General features: G+C 39.8%; 1 protein-coding gene across 1 annotated transcript in view; it reads left to right on the forward strand.

Annotated features, from left to right (window-relative positions):
- Positions 1-13,253: 13,253 nt before the first annotated feature.
- ORC4 (origin recognition complex subunit 4) overlaps positions 13,254-17,101 on the forward strand; it is a 70,389-nt gene continuing 66,541 nt past the window's right edge. Inside the window, exon 1 of the mRNA XM_007934945.2 lies at positions 13,254-13,310. Within this exon, the coding sequence (XP_007933136.1) occupies positions 13,254-13,310 (57 nt within the window). The remainder of the gene's footprint in view (positions 13,311-17,101) is intronic.

Genomic DNA, 17,101 nt, shown 5'->3' on the forward strand with positions numbered 1-17,101 from the left:
TTCAACATAACACGTACATTTAGTTTCATTCCCCATTCGCCATGTCCAACCCTAACCCAGTCTCCTCCCCTCCCTACCCTGTAACCCTCCCTTTGTGCCCCTCATATTTATGCACTCCTATTTATCCTGCATTTCCTCAGTTTGAGTGTTGGTCCTCTGTTGTCCCATGGTCTATTGCTCTAAGGGATGTATTGCCATAGAATATGTGGGTGTGTCATCCTGAGTTGAGTGGTCTGCGTGTACATCTTGTTTACTATTGGATTTAGAGCCCGCCCCTGGGGGTAAGTTGTATTCCAGGCTCAGAATGTATTCCAGGGCCATGGTATTGGGAGTCTAGCCAGATTTCATCTGACCAGTGATTCTGGTCATTATTGAGTTTTTTAGGATTTTGTTCCACGCTTTCTCTCCCACTCTTTCCAGAATCTCCAGATTTGATCCTTTCCTGAGTGGTTGGCATTATTGGTAGCCGGGCACCATCTAGTTCTTCTGATCTTGAGGTACATCATGTCCTAGGGCTGGTTGCTTCTAAATGCCCCCATTTTTTTGTTGTTGTTGTTCTTCACTTCCGATGCTAGGAAACCATTAACTGCATCTTAGATGGCCGCTTGAAAGCTTTTAAGACCGCAGTCACTACTCACCAATGTAGGATGTGGAGCAACGTTTTTATCAATTTTGTTGTGCCAATTGAGTCTGGTGTCGCCCAGTACTATGGTCCTAAGGCAGTAGATCTATTGGATAGAAATTTTGATTTTAAAATAATCATATTAATCTCCACTCTTAATTGAAGGCAGTGTAAATAAAATACAAAATATGCTAACTTAATTCCGTAATCTACCACTTGTCATTCAGCTTGTCACACTGTGGTAGCTTGTGTATCGTTTTGATGCAGGAACCTGTCCTAACAGTATTTAAAATACCAGCAGAATTACCCACAGTGGGCAGGTTTCGGAAGGCACTCAAAATTTGACTGGAGAAGAGTTGCCTCCTTAAAGAAGAGTAGACTTTGTCTTGAATGGCATAAAGCTTTTGGGACTTTCATTTGCTGATGTAGTGCAACTCAAATGAGAAGAAATAGCTGCAAACATCCATTAATAATTGGAATGTGGAAAATGCAAGCTTTGAATGTAGGAAAATTGAAAGTTGTCAGAAATGAAGTGGAATGCATAAAGATTGACGTCCTACACATCACTGAGCTGAAATGGATTAGTATTGGGCATTTTGAATCAAATAGCTATATAGTCTACTATGCTGGAAATGGAGCTCTGGTAGCATAGTGGCTAAGACACTTGCCTGTTCACCAGAAGGCTGGCGGTTCAAACCCACCAGCCACTCCTCGGAAGGAAGGTTGGGCAATCCTACTTCCGTAGTGATACTGCCTCGGAAACCTAAGAAGGGGTCGCTATGAGTCAGGGCTGACTCGACGGCACATAACAACAACAACAACATGCTGGAAATGACAAATTGAAGAGGAATAACATTGTGTTCATAGTCAGAAAGAACATTGTAAGATCTAACCTGAAGTACAATGCTCTTGGTATTAGGATGATATCACTACACCTGTGAGGAAGACCAGTTAATACCACTGTGATTTAAAATTTATGCTATAACTTCTAATGCCAAAGATGAAGAAATTGAAGATTTCTACCAACTTTTGAAGTCTGAAATTGACCAAATGTGCAATCAAGATGCATTGATAATTACTGATGATTGGAATGCAACAGTTGGAAAGAGGAAGGATTGGTCATTGGAACATATGGCCTTTTTGATAGGCTTGACACCAGAGATTGCATGATAGAATTTTGCAAGACCAATGGTTTTTGGAGCAGCTTTAAAGGGAGGCCTAGAAGTGAGTGGAGCAGTTTGGAACAGCTAAGGGAGACAAACTTATCTGTCATTTTGTTGTCATGTGGTAGCTTTCATGTTGCTGTGAGGCTGGAGACTATTCCACTGGTGTCACAAGTGCCAACAGGGTTACCCATGGTGGACAGATTTCATTGGAGCTTCCAGACTAGGACAGACTTGGAAGAAGGAAGAGGCCATCCAGTTCTCAAAGAATTGTCCAGTGAAAACCTTATGAATAGCAGTGAAACACTGTCTGATATATTACTGGAAAACTATGAATAGCTCTGAAACATTGTCCACCATAGTACCAGAACATGAGCCTCTCAGGTCAGAAGACACTCAGACTACAACTAGGGAGGAGTTCCCTACTCAGAGTAGAGCCAACCTTACTGATATGGATGGAGTAAAGCTTTCGGTACCTCCATTTACTGATGTGTCTTGACGTAAAATGAGAAGAAACAGCTGCAAAGATCCATTAATAATCAGAATGTGGAATGAATGAAGTATGAATCTAGGAAAATATGAAGTTGTCAAAAATGAAGTGGAACACATGAAGATCGATATCCTGGACATTAGAGAGCAGAAATGGACTGGTTTTGGCCATTTTGAATCAGACAACATATGATCTCTTATGCCAGGAATGACGAACAAAGAGGAATGGTGTGGCATTCATCCTCACAATGAGTGTTTCAAGATCTGTCCTGAAGTACAGTGCTGTCAGTGATAGGATAGTATCCATAGGCCTACAAGGAAATCCAGTTAATACTGTTGTTGTTATGTGCCATCAAGTCAGACCTGACTCATAGTGACCCCTCCTTGGGTTTCCGAGGCAGTATCACTACGGAAGTAGATTGCCCCATCTTCCTTCCAAGGAGTGGCTGGTGGGTTTGAACCGCCAGCCTTCTGGTGAGCAGTCAAGTGCCTTAGCCACTATGCTACCGGAGCTCCTATTTATGCACCAACCACCAAAGCCAAAGATGAGGAAATTGAAGATTTTTACCACCTTCTGCAGTCTGAATTTGAAGATGCACTCAAGATTTGTTGATTATCACTGGTGATTGGAATACAAAAGTTGGAAAGAAAGAATAATCATTGGTAGTTGGAAAATATGGCGTTGGTGATAGAAATAATGCTGGAGATCACATGAGAGAATTTTGCAAGATCAATGACTTACTCATTGCAAATACGTTTTTTCAACAACACAGACAACAGGTATGCACATGGACTTCACCAGATAGAGTACACAGGAATCTGATTGACTACATTTGTGGCAAGAGGTGATGGAGAAGCTCAATTTCTTCAGCCAAAACAAAGCCAGGAGCTGATTGTGGAACAGACCATCAGCTACTCATATGCAAGTTCAAGTTGAAGTTAAAGAGAACTAAAACAAGTCCGTGAGCCAAAATGTGACCTGAATTTAGAGACCATCTAAAGAATAGATTTGATGCATTGAACACCAGTGACTGAAAACCAGAGGAACTATGGAATGATATCAAGAACATCATCCATGAAGAAAGCAAGAGGTCATTAAAAAGACAAGAAAAGACCAAAATGGATGTCAGAAGGTACTCTGGAACTTGCCCTTGAGTGGAGATTAGCTAAAGCAAATGGAAGAAATGACAAGATAAAAGAGCTGAACTGAAGATTTCAAAGGGCAGCTCAAGAAGACGAAGCCAATTATTATAATGAAGTGTGCAAAGGCCTGGAGTTAAGAAAACCAAAAGGGAAGAACATGCTCAGCATTTCTCAAGCTGAAAGAATTGAAGAAAAACATGTAAGCCTCAAGTTGCAATATTGAAAGATTCTATGGGCAATATATTGAATGATGCAGGAAACATCAAAAGAAGATGGAAGGAATACACAGAGTCACTGTACCAAAAAGAATTGGGTGATGTTCATCCATTTTAGGAGGTGACATATGATCAACAACCAATGGTATTGAAGGAAGAAGTCCAAGCTGCACTGAAAAAATTGGCAAAAAACAGGGCTCCAGAAATTGACAGAATACACATCAAGAAGTTTCAACAAACAGATGCCACACTAGAGGCACTCATTTGGCTATGCCAAGAGATTTGGAAGACAGCTACCTGGCCAACTGACTGGAAGAGATCCATATTTGTATCCATTCGAAAGAAAGGTGATCCCACAGAATGTGGAAATTATCCAACATTAATATCACACACAAGTAAAATTTTGCTGAAGATGATTCAAAAATGGTTGCAGCTGTATATTGACGGAGAACTTCCAGAAATGCAAGCTGGATTCAGAAGAGCACAATGGAACAAGGGGATATCATTGCTGATGTCAAGTCCATCTTGGCAGAAAGCAAAGAATACCTGAAAGATACTTACTTGTGTTTTAAGTATGCAAAAGCATTTGATATTGTATGGAAACTAACAAATTATGGATAATGAGAAAATGGGAATTCCAGAACACTTAATTGTACTCATGAGTCATGAGGAACCTGTTCATAGACCAGGAGACTGTCATTCAAACAGAACAAGGGGACACTGCATGGTTTAAAATCAAGAAGGGAGTGCATCAGGGTTGTATCTTTTCATCATATTTATTCAATCTGTATGCCGAGTGAACTGAGAAGCTGGATTATATGAAGAGGAATGTGGCATCAGGATTGGAGGGAGGCTCACTTACGACCTGCATTATGCAGATGACATAACTTTGCTTACTGAAAGTAAGGATGACTTGAAGCACTTACTGATGAAGATTGAAGACTACAGTCTGCAGTGTGGATTACACCTCAATATAAAGAAAACAAAAATCCTCACAACTGGACCAATAAACGACATCACAATAAATGGAGAAAATATTGATGTTGTCATAGACTTCATATTACTTGGCTCTACAAAAAAAACATCAATGGAGGCAGCAATCAAGACATCAGATGACTTATTGTATTGGGCAAATCTGCCGCAGAAGACTGCTTTCAAGTGCTGAAGAGCAGGGATGTCTCCTTGAATAGTAAGGTGCACTTAACCCAAACCATGGTATTTTCATTTGCCTAATATGCATTTGAGAGCAGGACAGTGAATAAGGAAGACTGAAGAAGAGTTGATGCTTTTGAGTTATGTTGGCAAAGAATGCTGAGAGTATCATAGACTGCTAAAAGTACTACCATATCTGCCCTAGAAGAAGTGCAGCCGAATGCTCCTTGGAAGCAAGAATGGCCAAACTTTTTCTCACTTACTTTGGTTATGTTGTCAGAAGAAACCATTCCCTGGAGAAGGATATCATGCATGGTAATGTGGAGGGTCAACAAAATAAGGGAAGGCCCTCAACAAGATGGATTGACACAGTGGCTGAAACGATGGGCTCAGTTATAGCAAGGATCGTGAGGCTGGCACAGGACCAAGCAGTGTTTCATTCTGTTGCTATGAGTTGGAGACGACTCAACAGCACTTAAAAAACAACTTATTCATTGCAAATATCTTTTTAAAATAATATAAAGGGCAACTGTACATGTGGACTTGAACAGATGGACTAAACAGGAATTAAATCAGCTTACATGTGTGGAAAAAGATGATCAGGAAGCTCAGTATCATCTGAACCAGGTCGGGCCGACTGTGAAACAAACTGCCAGTTGCTCATATGCAAGTTTAATTTCAAGTTGAAGAAAAATTTAAAGTCCATGAGAGCCAAAATAATGTCTTTGATTGTATCCCATCTGAATTTAGAGACCATCTGAAAAATAGACTTGATGCTTTGACACCAGTAACCAAAGACCAGATGAGTTGTGAGATGACATAAAAAACATCATACGTGAAGAGAGCAAAAGGTCATTAAAAAGAGAGGAAAGGAAGAAAAGACCAAAACAGGTGTCAGAAGAGACTCTGAAACTTGCTCTTTGTTCTGGTTATTTAGTGACTCTAACAGAAATATACCATAAATGGGATGGCCTTATCAAGCAGGAGTTTACTCTCTTACAGTTTGGGAGGCTAGAAGTCTGAGTTCTAAGTGCCAGGCTCTAGGGGCTTCAGCTCTGCCTCTTGCTCCTGGCCCACTGAATCTAGAGGCATTTCTTCACTCATTCAGCTACTGGCCCAAGGTTGACAAATAAAATGGCACAGTCTCGATGTTACCAAACCACATGACAGGCCATTAATTTAAGTGCATTGTAAGTCCCAAGGTTGGCAGAGCATGGCAGGCTGCTGAACAAGGACACGATTCCATGCAGCATCCAAGTGTGCCATAAGCTAGAGACCATTCCCCAAGGCTTCTGCTTATATACAGGAAGCAGACCACATTCCCAAAAGCAGCTACTCAGCTACTCCCAGTAGATTCCACCATGGAGTTGATTACCAGTCTTATCATGGGGAAGACTGCATCCAGCTGCCCAGCCACTCAGCCAGGCCCAACCACGTTGACACTCAAACTGAACTACCACAATTCTACCCCTTGTCAACTTGGCATCTATACACATCTTCATTGGGCGGAAACTATACAGATCTCTCTCACTGGGTGGCTCCAGTCCCCTAGTTCCTCTAAGTGGCGACCTCACCCCCTTGGTGTGGTGGGCCCCATTTCTCTCCCTCTTGGGCAGCAGCTATGGCTCCATCCCACTGGCTCACATGAATGAGTAGCCCCACACTCTAGAACCAAGTTGGTGAAGGCCTGGCTCTTTGAAACGTAGGGGCTATGGTCGTTCCACCCCCAAAGGCCATGGTCCCACCCTTTCAGGCTGAGGCAGCTCTGCTTTCATTTGCTTTGTCTCCACATCTGGCAATTAATGGCAAAAGCAACACACTCCGCAGGAAATCTTCCTGCCCCAAAAGCCCTCAGCTCTCTTGCTCCGTGGGCTGGCCAACCTGCTACTCCATTTCATGCCAGTCTCTTCACCAATTAATGCCCAAAGGCAACCCACTCTGCCAGGAAGCCACCTACCCAATGACACTGGCTTTCTCCTCCATGGGCTGGTAAGCCTGTTGCTGTTTAATGCTGGTCACTGGGCTATGCAATTGTTGTTTCTCCTGCTGGTCTCTCTGCTGGTACCTCTCTGCCAGTCTCTTGGCTTTGCTCCTGTCATCTCTCATGCCAAATGCCACGGTCTCAGGTCAAGGACGCACTCCACTTTTGTTTCCACATTTTAGATGTCTGTCAGACCAGCACCCCACTCTCTCGGTACCAAATTCTGTTCTTGTTACTTAGGGCCGCTCTAACAGAGATATACCACAAATGGGATGGCCTTATCAAACAGGAGTTTATTCTCTTACATTTCGGGAGGCTAGAAGTCTGAGTTCCAAGTGCAGGCTCTAGGGGCTGGGTGAAAGCCCCTTGACCTTGGGCTTCAGCTCTGCCTTTTGCTCCCAGCCCACTGAAGCTAGAGGTATTTCTTCATTCGGGAAGCTACTGGCTAGTGAAGCTGTCAAGCCCACGGTTGACAAATAAAATGGCACAGTCTCAGTGTTGCCAAATCACACGGCAGGCCGTTAATTTAAGTGCATTGTAAGTCCCATGGTCGACAGAGATGGTAGCCTGCTGAACACCAGCACAGCCATGCAGGGTCCAAGCGTGCCATAAGCTAGAGACCATTCCCCTAGGCTTCTGCTTATATACAGCAAGCAGACCACATCACTAAGGAGCAGCTGCTCACAGTAGATTCCACCATGGAGTTGATTACCAGTTTCATCATGGGGAATACTACGTCTAGGTGCCAGCCACTCACCCAGGCCCAACCAAGTTCACACACAAACTGAACTACCACAATCTTGAATGGAAAATAGCTAAAGCATGTGGAAGGAATGATGAAATAAAAGAAGATTTCAAAGGACAGGTGGAAAAGGCAAAGTAAAGTAATATAATGAAATGTGCAAAGACCTGGAGTTAGAAAATCAAAAGGGAACAACACCCTTGGCATTACTCAAGCTGACAGAACTGAAGAAAAAATTCCAGCCTTGAGCTGCAATATTGAAGGATTCTATGGATAAAATACTGAATGATGCAGGAAGCCTCAAAAAAAGGTGGAAGGAATACACAGTCACTGTACAAAAAAGGATTAGTTGACGTTCAGCCATTTCAGAAGGTAGCCTGTGATCAAGAAACAATGGTATTGAAGGAAGAAGTCCAAGCTGCACAGAAGGAATTGGTGAAAAACAGGCTCCCAGAACTGACAGAATACCCACTGAGATATTTTGATAAATGGATGCAGCACTGGAGGCTCTTAGTCGTTTATGCCAAGAAATCTGGACGAGATCTGTGCCCATTCCAAAGAAGGTGATCCGACTGAATGTAGAAATTTTTGACCAGTATCTTTAATACCAGACTGAAGTAAAATTTTGCTGAAAATAACTTCAAAAACGTTTGCAGCTGTACATAGACAAGGAACTACCAGAAATTCAAGCCAGATTCAGAAGCAGACATGGAACAGTGGGTGTTGTAGCTGATGTCAAATGGATCTTGGCTGAGAAAAAAGAATACCACAGAAATGTTTACTTGTGCTTTATTGGCTGTACAAAGGCATTTGAACGTGTGTATTGCAACAAATTTTGGATAACGTTGGAAAGAAGGGAATTCCAGAACACTTACTTGTGCTCACAGGGAATGTGCACATGGACCAAGAAGCAGTGGTTTGACCAGAACAAGGGGATATTGTGTGATTTAATACAGGAAAGGTGTGCTTCAGGGTCGTAAACGTTCACCATACTTATATGTTGAGCAAATAATTCAAGAAGCTGGACTGCATGAAGAAGAACACAGCATCAAGATTGGAGGACGACTCAGTTGACAACCTGCAATACGCAGATGACATAACCTTGTTTTCTCAACTGAAAAAGACTTGAAGCACTTACTGATTAAGATCAAAAAGTACAGTCTTCACTATGGATTACACATCAACATAAAGAAAACAAAAATTCTCACAACTGGACCAGTAAACAACATCATGATAAAGAGAAAAGATTGAAATTGTCAAGGATTTCCTTTTACTTGTATCTACAGTCAGTGCCCATGGAAGCATCAGTCAAGAAATCAGATGTCATATTGCATTGGACACATGTGTTGCAAAAGACCTCTTTAATGTGTGAAGAACAAAGATGTCACTTTGAAGACTAAGGTGTGCCTGACCCTAACCAATAGCATGTGCATATGACAACTGGGTAATGAATAAGGAAGACTGAAGAACTGATGCATTTGAATTATGCTATTGGTTAAGAATATTGAACATATCATGGATTGCCAGAAGGAGGAACAAATTTGTCTTGGAAGAGGTACAGCCAGAATGCTCTTTAGAAACAAGAATGGCCAAACTTCATCTCTTGTACTTTAGTTAATTTTATCAGGAAGGAACAGTTCCTAGAGAAGGGTATCATTCTTGATAAAGGGTCAGCAGAAAAGGGAAGACCCTCAATAAAATGTATTAACACAGTGACTGCAGCAATGAGCTCAAGCATAGCAACAATTGTGAGGATGTCTCAGGACCAGGCAGTGTTTGGTTCTGTTATATATAGGGCCACTATGAGTCAAAACTGACCCAGCAATACCTGACAACAATTCCATAATGAAAAATATATTAGTATTTTTTTATATTTTTAAGTAGAGAACTATCAAGGATTATAAAAGATAGAAGTTTTTGATATTTGTTATCATATACTTTATCTTCTGTCAATCATATAAATAAATGTCTTTAAGTATATTTTTAAAATTTCAAAATTCCATAGTTGTGCCACAACCATGGTAATAATTAATACACTTCATATATGTCACTTGAATTGTAGAATAATTTACTCCATATTTTTTGATATCTTATAATTGTTTTTATAATTGGCAATTTTTTGACGGTTATAGCATAGAATTATTCAGAATTACTCAGTTTGGCTAAGAAGTTGACCTGATTGCTTTTTGTCATCCGATACCACTGGACTACCTTCCCTGGCTGACTTTTTCTTTAAATAACTGTGTGCCATGACTGCTGACCAGAAGGGTTGTCCAGTTTAAACTGTAGAATGAAGACTGGGCAATCTACTTCCGTAAAGATTTACAACCTTGGAAACCAAAGGGGGTTGTTATGAGTAGGAATCGACTCAATGGCAGTGAGTTTGGTGGGGTTTTTTGTTTGTTTGTTTTGGTTTTGTGCCAGTACGGGACTATAATTAGGTGTTGATGAGTCAATTGTGACCATGGTGACTCTGTGTATACACCGTAACAAAACACTACTGTACTGTAGCATCCTCACAATCGTTACCATTGTTGCCTGTTGTTGGAACCACTATCAGTCCATTTTATTGAGGGTCTTCCCCTTTTTTTCTGACCTTCTGTTGTACCAAGCATGATACCATCTCCAAGGACTGGTCCCTCCTAATAACAACCAGTGCAAGAAATGAAGGCTGGCCATTCTCGCTTTTAAGAAGCATTCCAGCTGTATTTCTTCCTAGATATTCTTCTAGCAGCACAATATTCCTCACCAATATCACAATTCAAATACATCATCCCTTCAATCTTCCTTTTTCATTGTCCAGCTCTCATATGCATATGAGGCTATTGAAAATACCATGGCTTGAGTCAGTTACACCTTAGTTTTCAAAGTGACATCTTTGCTCTTTTTAATACTTTATGCAGAGGTCTTTTTCATCAGTTTTGCCCCATGTAATAATACTGTTTGATTTCTTGACTGCTGCTTCCATGGGTGTGGATTGTAGATCCAAATAGAATGAAATCCTTGGCAACTTAAATCTTTTCTCCCTTTTTTGTGTGGCTTGTTGTTTTAGTTTTCTTTTTGTTGAGGTATAATCCAAATTGAAGGCTGTAGACTTTGATTTTTATTAATTACTAAGTGCTTAAAGTCTTTTTCACTTTCTGCAAATAAGGTTTGTGTCATCTGCTTATTACAAGTTGTTAATGAGCCTTCCTCCAACTCTGATGCCATGTTCTTTTTCATATAGTCCATCTTGAATATTTGCACAACATACAGACTGAATTAGTGTGGTGAAAGGATATAACCTTGACACACACCTTTCCTGATTTTAAACCATGCAATATCCACTTGTTCTGTTTGAACAACTGCCTTTTGGTCTATGTACAGGTTGTTTGTGAGCTCTGGAATTCCCATTCTTTGCATGTTATCCATAATTTTTATGATCCACCCAGTTGAATGTCTTTTCATACTCAGTGGAACACAGGTAAGTATCTTCCTGGTGGTCTTTGCTTTCAGCCAGCATCCGTCTGACATCAGCAGTGATGTCCCTCTTTCCACGTTCTCTTCTGAATCTGGCTTGACTTACTGGTAGTTCCCTGTCAACATACTGCTGCAACCAGTTCTGTTGTGCTATGGGATTGCTATGAGTCTAAATCAACACTATGGCAGTGGGTTTGTATTTTTGTGTTAATACTGTACTAAGCAAACCAACTGTCCCAACTGTCCTTGAATCAATTACAGCTAATAGCCACCCTATAGGACAGAGTACAGCTGCCCCATAGGGTTTCTTCAAGACTCTGAATCTTTATAGAAGCAGACTGCCTCGTCATTCTCCCATTGAGTAGCTGTTGGGTTTGACCCATCATCCTTTTGTTTAGCAGCTCAATACTTTAACCACAGTGCCACCAGTGCTCCAGTACTAGACTGTGATAATATAATTCCTAATCTCTTACTTCATGGAGGCTTTGGTCCAGTGAATCAGACAGACAACAAGTAAAGAAACAATATATAATTGTGTACCAATTAATTCTGTGTAAAGAGAAGGTATAGCATATATTCTGGAAGCTTGTGAGTAATCCATAGGGCTCAGACTTTTGCCAGAATACAGGTAAGGAGGGACATCACAGAAAATATCCCAGAGGAAGTTATGTCTCATTTACGACCTGAGGTTGGAGTTAACCAGGATGTAGAGAATTACTGATTGTTATGGACAGAATATTAAGAGAAGGAGCTCTAGTGAGTTAAACTGGGAACCAGAATCATACAGGGCCTTCCTTTTAAATCATATTAAGCAGTTTGGAATTTTTGAGGTTAGGAATAGAATGAAAGGGTTTTTTGTTTGTTTGTTTGTTTGTTTATTTTAAATGGAACTTGTATCTCAAATGAGATAAGACTAGAAGACCAATAAAGAAGCTGTTAAAGATTTGCAGTTATGAAATATCAGTGATCAAATGCAAATAGTAGCAGCTAGTGAGAGAAGTGAATTGGGCTGAAATTTTATAAGCAGTAGTATAGAATAGACTGACTTCTGACAAAGAAGATTCATGAAGGACAAGGGCTATCATCAGTTGACTACTCTGTTCTTAAATTTGCAATTTGGGAACCTGGAGCCCAGAGCTCTTTAGTGGTTCACATCTTAGATACCTTGTTTATGCAATGAGAAGAGAGACAGATTTGCTTGCTATCTTCTACCAGGGCCATGTTCAACTGCTGGTTTGTTAGCATTTCTAGAGAAGAAAGTGTATTCTCAGAACTGGCTTCTAATTGTCAGTATCATATGAGATTAATAAATATGAAGCAAAAATATAATATTGATACAATGACTGATATGCCTTCAATTTATAGTTCCTTTTTCAAACAGTTGTTTATGTAATAAACACTTAGTTAAGAGTGCTTGGCAGCTAACCAGAAAGTTAGCAGTTTAAACTTACCAACTGCTCCACTGGAGAATGATATAGCAATCTGCTTCAGTTAAGAATACAGCTTGGAAATCATATGAGGCCATAGCCCTCTGTAGGATCAGAATAGACTTGAGGGAAATGGGTTTGTTTTTTGGTTTTATAGGAAGTCAGTGCTAAAAATATTAGATCTTTTAGCCAGAAGGGTTTACTGTCTTTGAATGTGTTGCTCTTTTTCATTAGTATACATATTTTTTTTTCCCCAGATATCATTACTAACTTCATTTTGGGCATTATACTAAAATACTCAGAATATAAAAATGGACTCAAATTGAGGACACTGGCAAGTAAACAAACAATTTTGATTAGTATAATTTGATTATAGATAAAGAGAAAACAGATAGTTACTGGTTTCTGCAGAAGCGATATTTAACCTAGTTTGTAATACTTATTTCTGTATGGCTTATGAGAAGAGCCACAGAAGAAAGGCTTTCTGAAAGGGGTGGTCCTATGGATTATGTGGAAGGAGAAAGACCTAGGTAAGAGGGACTCATAAGTTTAAGAAGGAAAAAAAAGAAAGTAGAGAAGGAAAATAGTAGATTTAGGCAAGGAGAAAATAGTTGATATGTAAGAACCACATTCATTGTGATATGGGATTATCAAATAAGCCATTCTTAGAGAAAGGGGGCCATTGAAAATTTTAAAGTTTGAGAAATGTGCACATTTTCATACCTTAACACTTATATTTATTATAATTCTATAATAGTATTTAACTCTTAAGTTTTAACTTGTTAACATTAGGGTCTTTGCTATATTTATGCTAAAAACTTTGTTTTGTAATTTTTTTTAAAAGGATCTGAATTTCTGCAATGAGCAGTCGTAAATCAAAGAGTAACAGCTTGATACATGCAGAATGCCTTTCACAGGTTAGTGTATATTTTCATTAATCATGAGGCTTATTATCATGCATAGGTGATCAAAGAAAGAGTTATCTTCTTAACTTAAATTTTCTCTTGCCATGTATGAAAAGCTATCTCATAAGAGATATCTATAAATAGTTATAAGAATCATCTGGAAACAAAAATTCTCAAGTCTTTGTTATAATTTAACGTGTGCCAACCACAGTAGTTTTTTTTGTTAGGGCTATTTATTTTCTAGCCTTTTCTTCTGCTGACAAGTGTTTTATATTTATTTCTTAAGAGTACTTGCAGAGTTGGAATGCTAACTTTTACCTTATGTCTTATGTCATCCTAAACCTGGTCTGATATCAGTTTAATTTTGTTTTATCTTTAAAGTTTTACATTTCTTCTCAAATCTATTTCTAAGTATTTTACTCTTTTTGATTCCATTTTAAGGGAAATTGTTTTAGTTTATTTGTTTTTCACTTTGGGCTACTTCGTTGTATTGCTAATATATAGTAATATAATTGATTTTTGAATACTGATTTTATGTCATGCAGTCTTGCTGAACTCATTTTTTAGTTCTCATAGTTTTTTAGTTGATTCCTTAGAATTTCCTGTGTAGAAGACCATGTCATTTGCAAACAGAACTAATTTTACTTTTTCATTTTCAGCCTGTATACCTTTTATTTACTTCTCTTATCTTACTACATTAGCTAAGACTTCCAGTATGATACTGAGTGGAAATTGTGAGAATGAACCTTTTACCTTGATATTAGGAGGCAAACGTCCAGTTTTTCACCATTAAGTATGATGCTAGAGCTGTGGGTTTTTGATAGCTGCCCTTTAAAATCAGATTGAGAAAGTTTCCTTCTATTTCTTCTACTTAAATGTTTAATATTAGTATATGTAGGCTTGCATCGCTTAACATCGACAACACATTCTGTGACATAGCACTTTATGGTTGTGCAAATACCATATTATATACAGGCATTCCCTGTACAATCTGTAGTAAATCCCTGTAAGGCCTATTATATTAAAACCTTATGGGAGCCAGCAGCCAAAGCCTAAGAACTGTATCCACTGGTCATAGGAGGCTGGCCCTTGCCTGGTGTGCTGCTGGCTTGGGTGGGAGCTGCTCAGGCATCCGAACTGGGGCTTTGTGTACATCCCAGCACAGGCAAGGGGAAGTGCACAAAGGGGAGTGTGGAGAGGTGGCTGCAGGGACCAGGTGGAGAGTGGGTTATGAGTGCTGGGAGCACAGCTGGTGGTGGTAACCCTAGCTGCTGCCACCCTGTTGGTGTAGCAGCTTCCTGGTCATGTGCATCTGCAATTGCCCAGAGCCAGGAGCCCTTGAGCACCCTGCCTGGTTATCATAAGCATCCGTGGCAGGCACTGCCCTGTACTAGCAGTGAAGAGAAACAGGACTGCTGGGTAGGTAAATGACAACAGGAGGCAGCGCTGTAGAGATTATAAGACCTTTTTTTTCTTTTTAGGAAGAAGATGGTTAACTATTTTCTAAAGCATTTTTTTAACTGAGATATAATTTATATACTTTTGTAAAGTGCACACAATCCATGTACAGCTTGATTAACTTTTTGTACATTTATACACTTATTTATCCTCCATCCCAGATCACTGAGATATTTGAACCTTCCAACAATTTACTAGAGCTTTGTTTCATAAACATAAATCTTATGTTTTATACATAGTTGCTTCCTGTGGTAGTAATGTTTGTGTGTCAACTTGGCTGGGCCTGGTTGAGTGGCTGGGCAGCTGGTGGTAGTTACTCCCCATGGTGAGACTGGCAATCAACTCCATGGTGGGATCTACCACAAGCAGCTGAGTAGCTGCCTTTGGGATGTGGTCTGCTTCCTGTATATAAGGAGAAGCCTTGTGGATAGTCTCTAGCTTATGGCACGCTTGAACCCTGCATGTAGCCGTGTCGTTGTTTAGCAGCCTACCATGCTGTGCCGACCTTGAGACTTAAAATGAACTTAAATTAATGGCCTGCCGTGTGGTTTGGTAACATTGGGACTGTGCCTTTTTACTTGTCAACCTTGGGTTTCTCAGCCTCAGCAGCCAGCAGCTGTCTGAGTGAAGCAATGCCTCTAGCTCCAGTGGGCCAGAAGCAGGAGGCAGAGCTGGACCCCAAGGTTGAGGGGCTTTCACCTAGCCCTGGCACTTTGAACTCGGACTTAAGGCCTCCAAATTGTAAGAATAAACTCCTGTTTGTTAAGGCCATCCCATTTGTGGTATTTTCTGTTAGAGCAGCACTAGGTAACCAGAACACCTACCTAATAGCCTTTAATGGTGTTGTTTTTTAAAAGTATAAGATTGAGATTTGTCTTTTGATTTCTGGTGGTCTCATCTAAATAGAGGAATATGCATTTAGAGGAATATTCATTATGATTTTGAGCCCTTTATGTGCTCGTTTAAATGTTTTACAGGTATAAGCTGTTACCTGTACAATAACTATACTGTCTTCCAGGTAATTACAGGGAATCTTCAAAACAGGTAACCCATTGCCCTTGAGTCGATGCTAACTCATAGCAAGCCTGTGGGACAAAGTAGGACTGCTTGATATGATTTCCAAGGCTGTAATGTTTAGGAAAGCAGACTGCTATATCTTTCTTCCACAGAGCAGCTGATGGATTTGAACCTCCAACCTTTCGTTTACCAGCCAAACACTTAACCATTGCACCACCAGGTCTCCTCATTTTCAAAACAGGCCTGCCAAAAAGTGTTCTTGTCCACATTTTGTGGATGAAAAAATTAGGACTTAAAAAAGGTTAACCTTTCAGATTTACATAATTGGCTCTTTGGGCAACAATTTTCCTATTTTTTCCAATTTCTTTGTAACTATAAATATGGATTGTCTTTTATTCGGTGTGAGTTCACATGGTAAAACTTACATTTTAGACTATATTGCCAAAGGAGAATGGGGCTTACAAACTAGGTTCAGCCATCTCTACCCACTGAATAATTTTCTTTGCTTAACCTCTGATACATGTAAAGATCTATCTGTTTTAGGGACCTGAAGGATCAGTCCCAGCCTGTCAGCCAGAGAGAAGCAAATCTTGGAAGCATCTTGTTTCAGTTCTTGGCACCAAATCTGAAACAACCCCCTGAGATTTTTGTTCTTGGAGGTCCCTCAGTATTGGCAGCACATGCAGAAAAGGAATGACAATAACTGTCCATATTTTAAAAGAATATACAAAATCATCTAACATGATTTTTCACAACTAAATCTAAGCCCTTCATTCCAAGGCCAGCTCAAAATTTAGCTCCTTAGAAGTATTTTTCCTTACTTCTTTCCAATGTTTCCTTACTTTGTAGCCTAGATGGCTATGGTTTCTGTCACATAATTAAGCACTTGTTCATATGTTGAGTTACTGATTTTTTTCAATATATTTCTCTCTGTCATTTCTTTCCAATTTACTTGCAGTGCCTTTTTAGACATGGATCATGTCAGTTAGTTATATTGTGCTGTAGATCTAATAGATTCTCAGTAACTACCGTGAAACACGTAAGATATGGAACTCCACATGATTATTTTTCTGGGTCTTGAAAGTTTTCTGCTTTTGACAGAGTGTAGTCTTACCACTTTCTATCTCTTATTTCAGTGGGAAATATTCGACTTATCATTCTGACACATTTCTGCTTTATATGAGCTTTTACAGGTGTTATTGTATATAGACTTGGAATTGCAGGTGTTACGGTATATGGAGTTGGAAATTTCTTTGATTTCCTTAGAATCCTGACTTGCTTACAGATAGACTTGAGCTAATAAGCCAATTTAGATTTGTTGTTCTCTG

This window comes from Orycteropus afer, unplaced genomic scaffold (genome assembly GCF_000298275.1).
Source record: "Orycteropus afer afer isolate SDZICR_OR568_19922 unplaced genomic scaffold, OryAfe1.0 scaffold00023, whole genome shotgun sequence".
NCBI classification, from domain to species: domain Eukaryota; kingdom Metazoa; phylum Chordata; class Mammalia; order Tubulidentata; family Orycteropodidae; genus Orycteropus; species Orycteropus afer.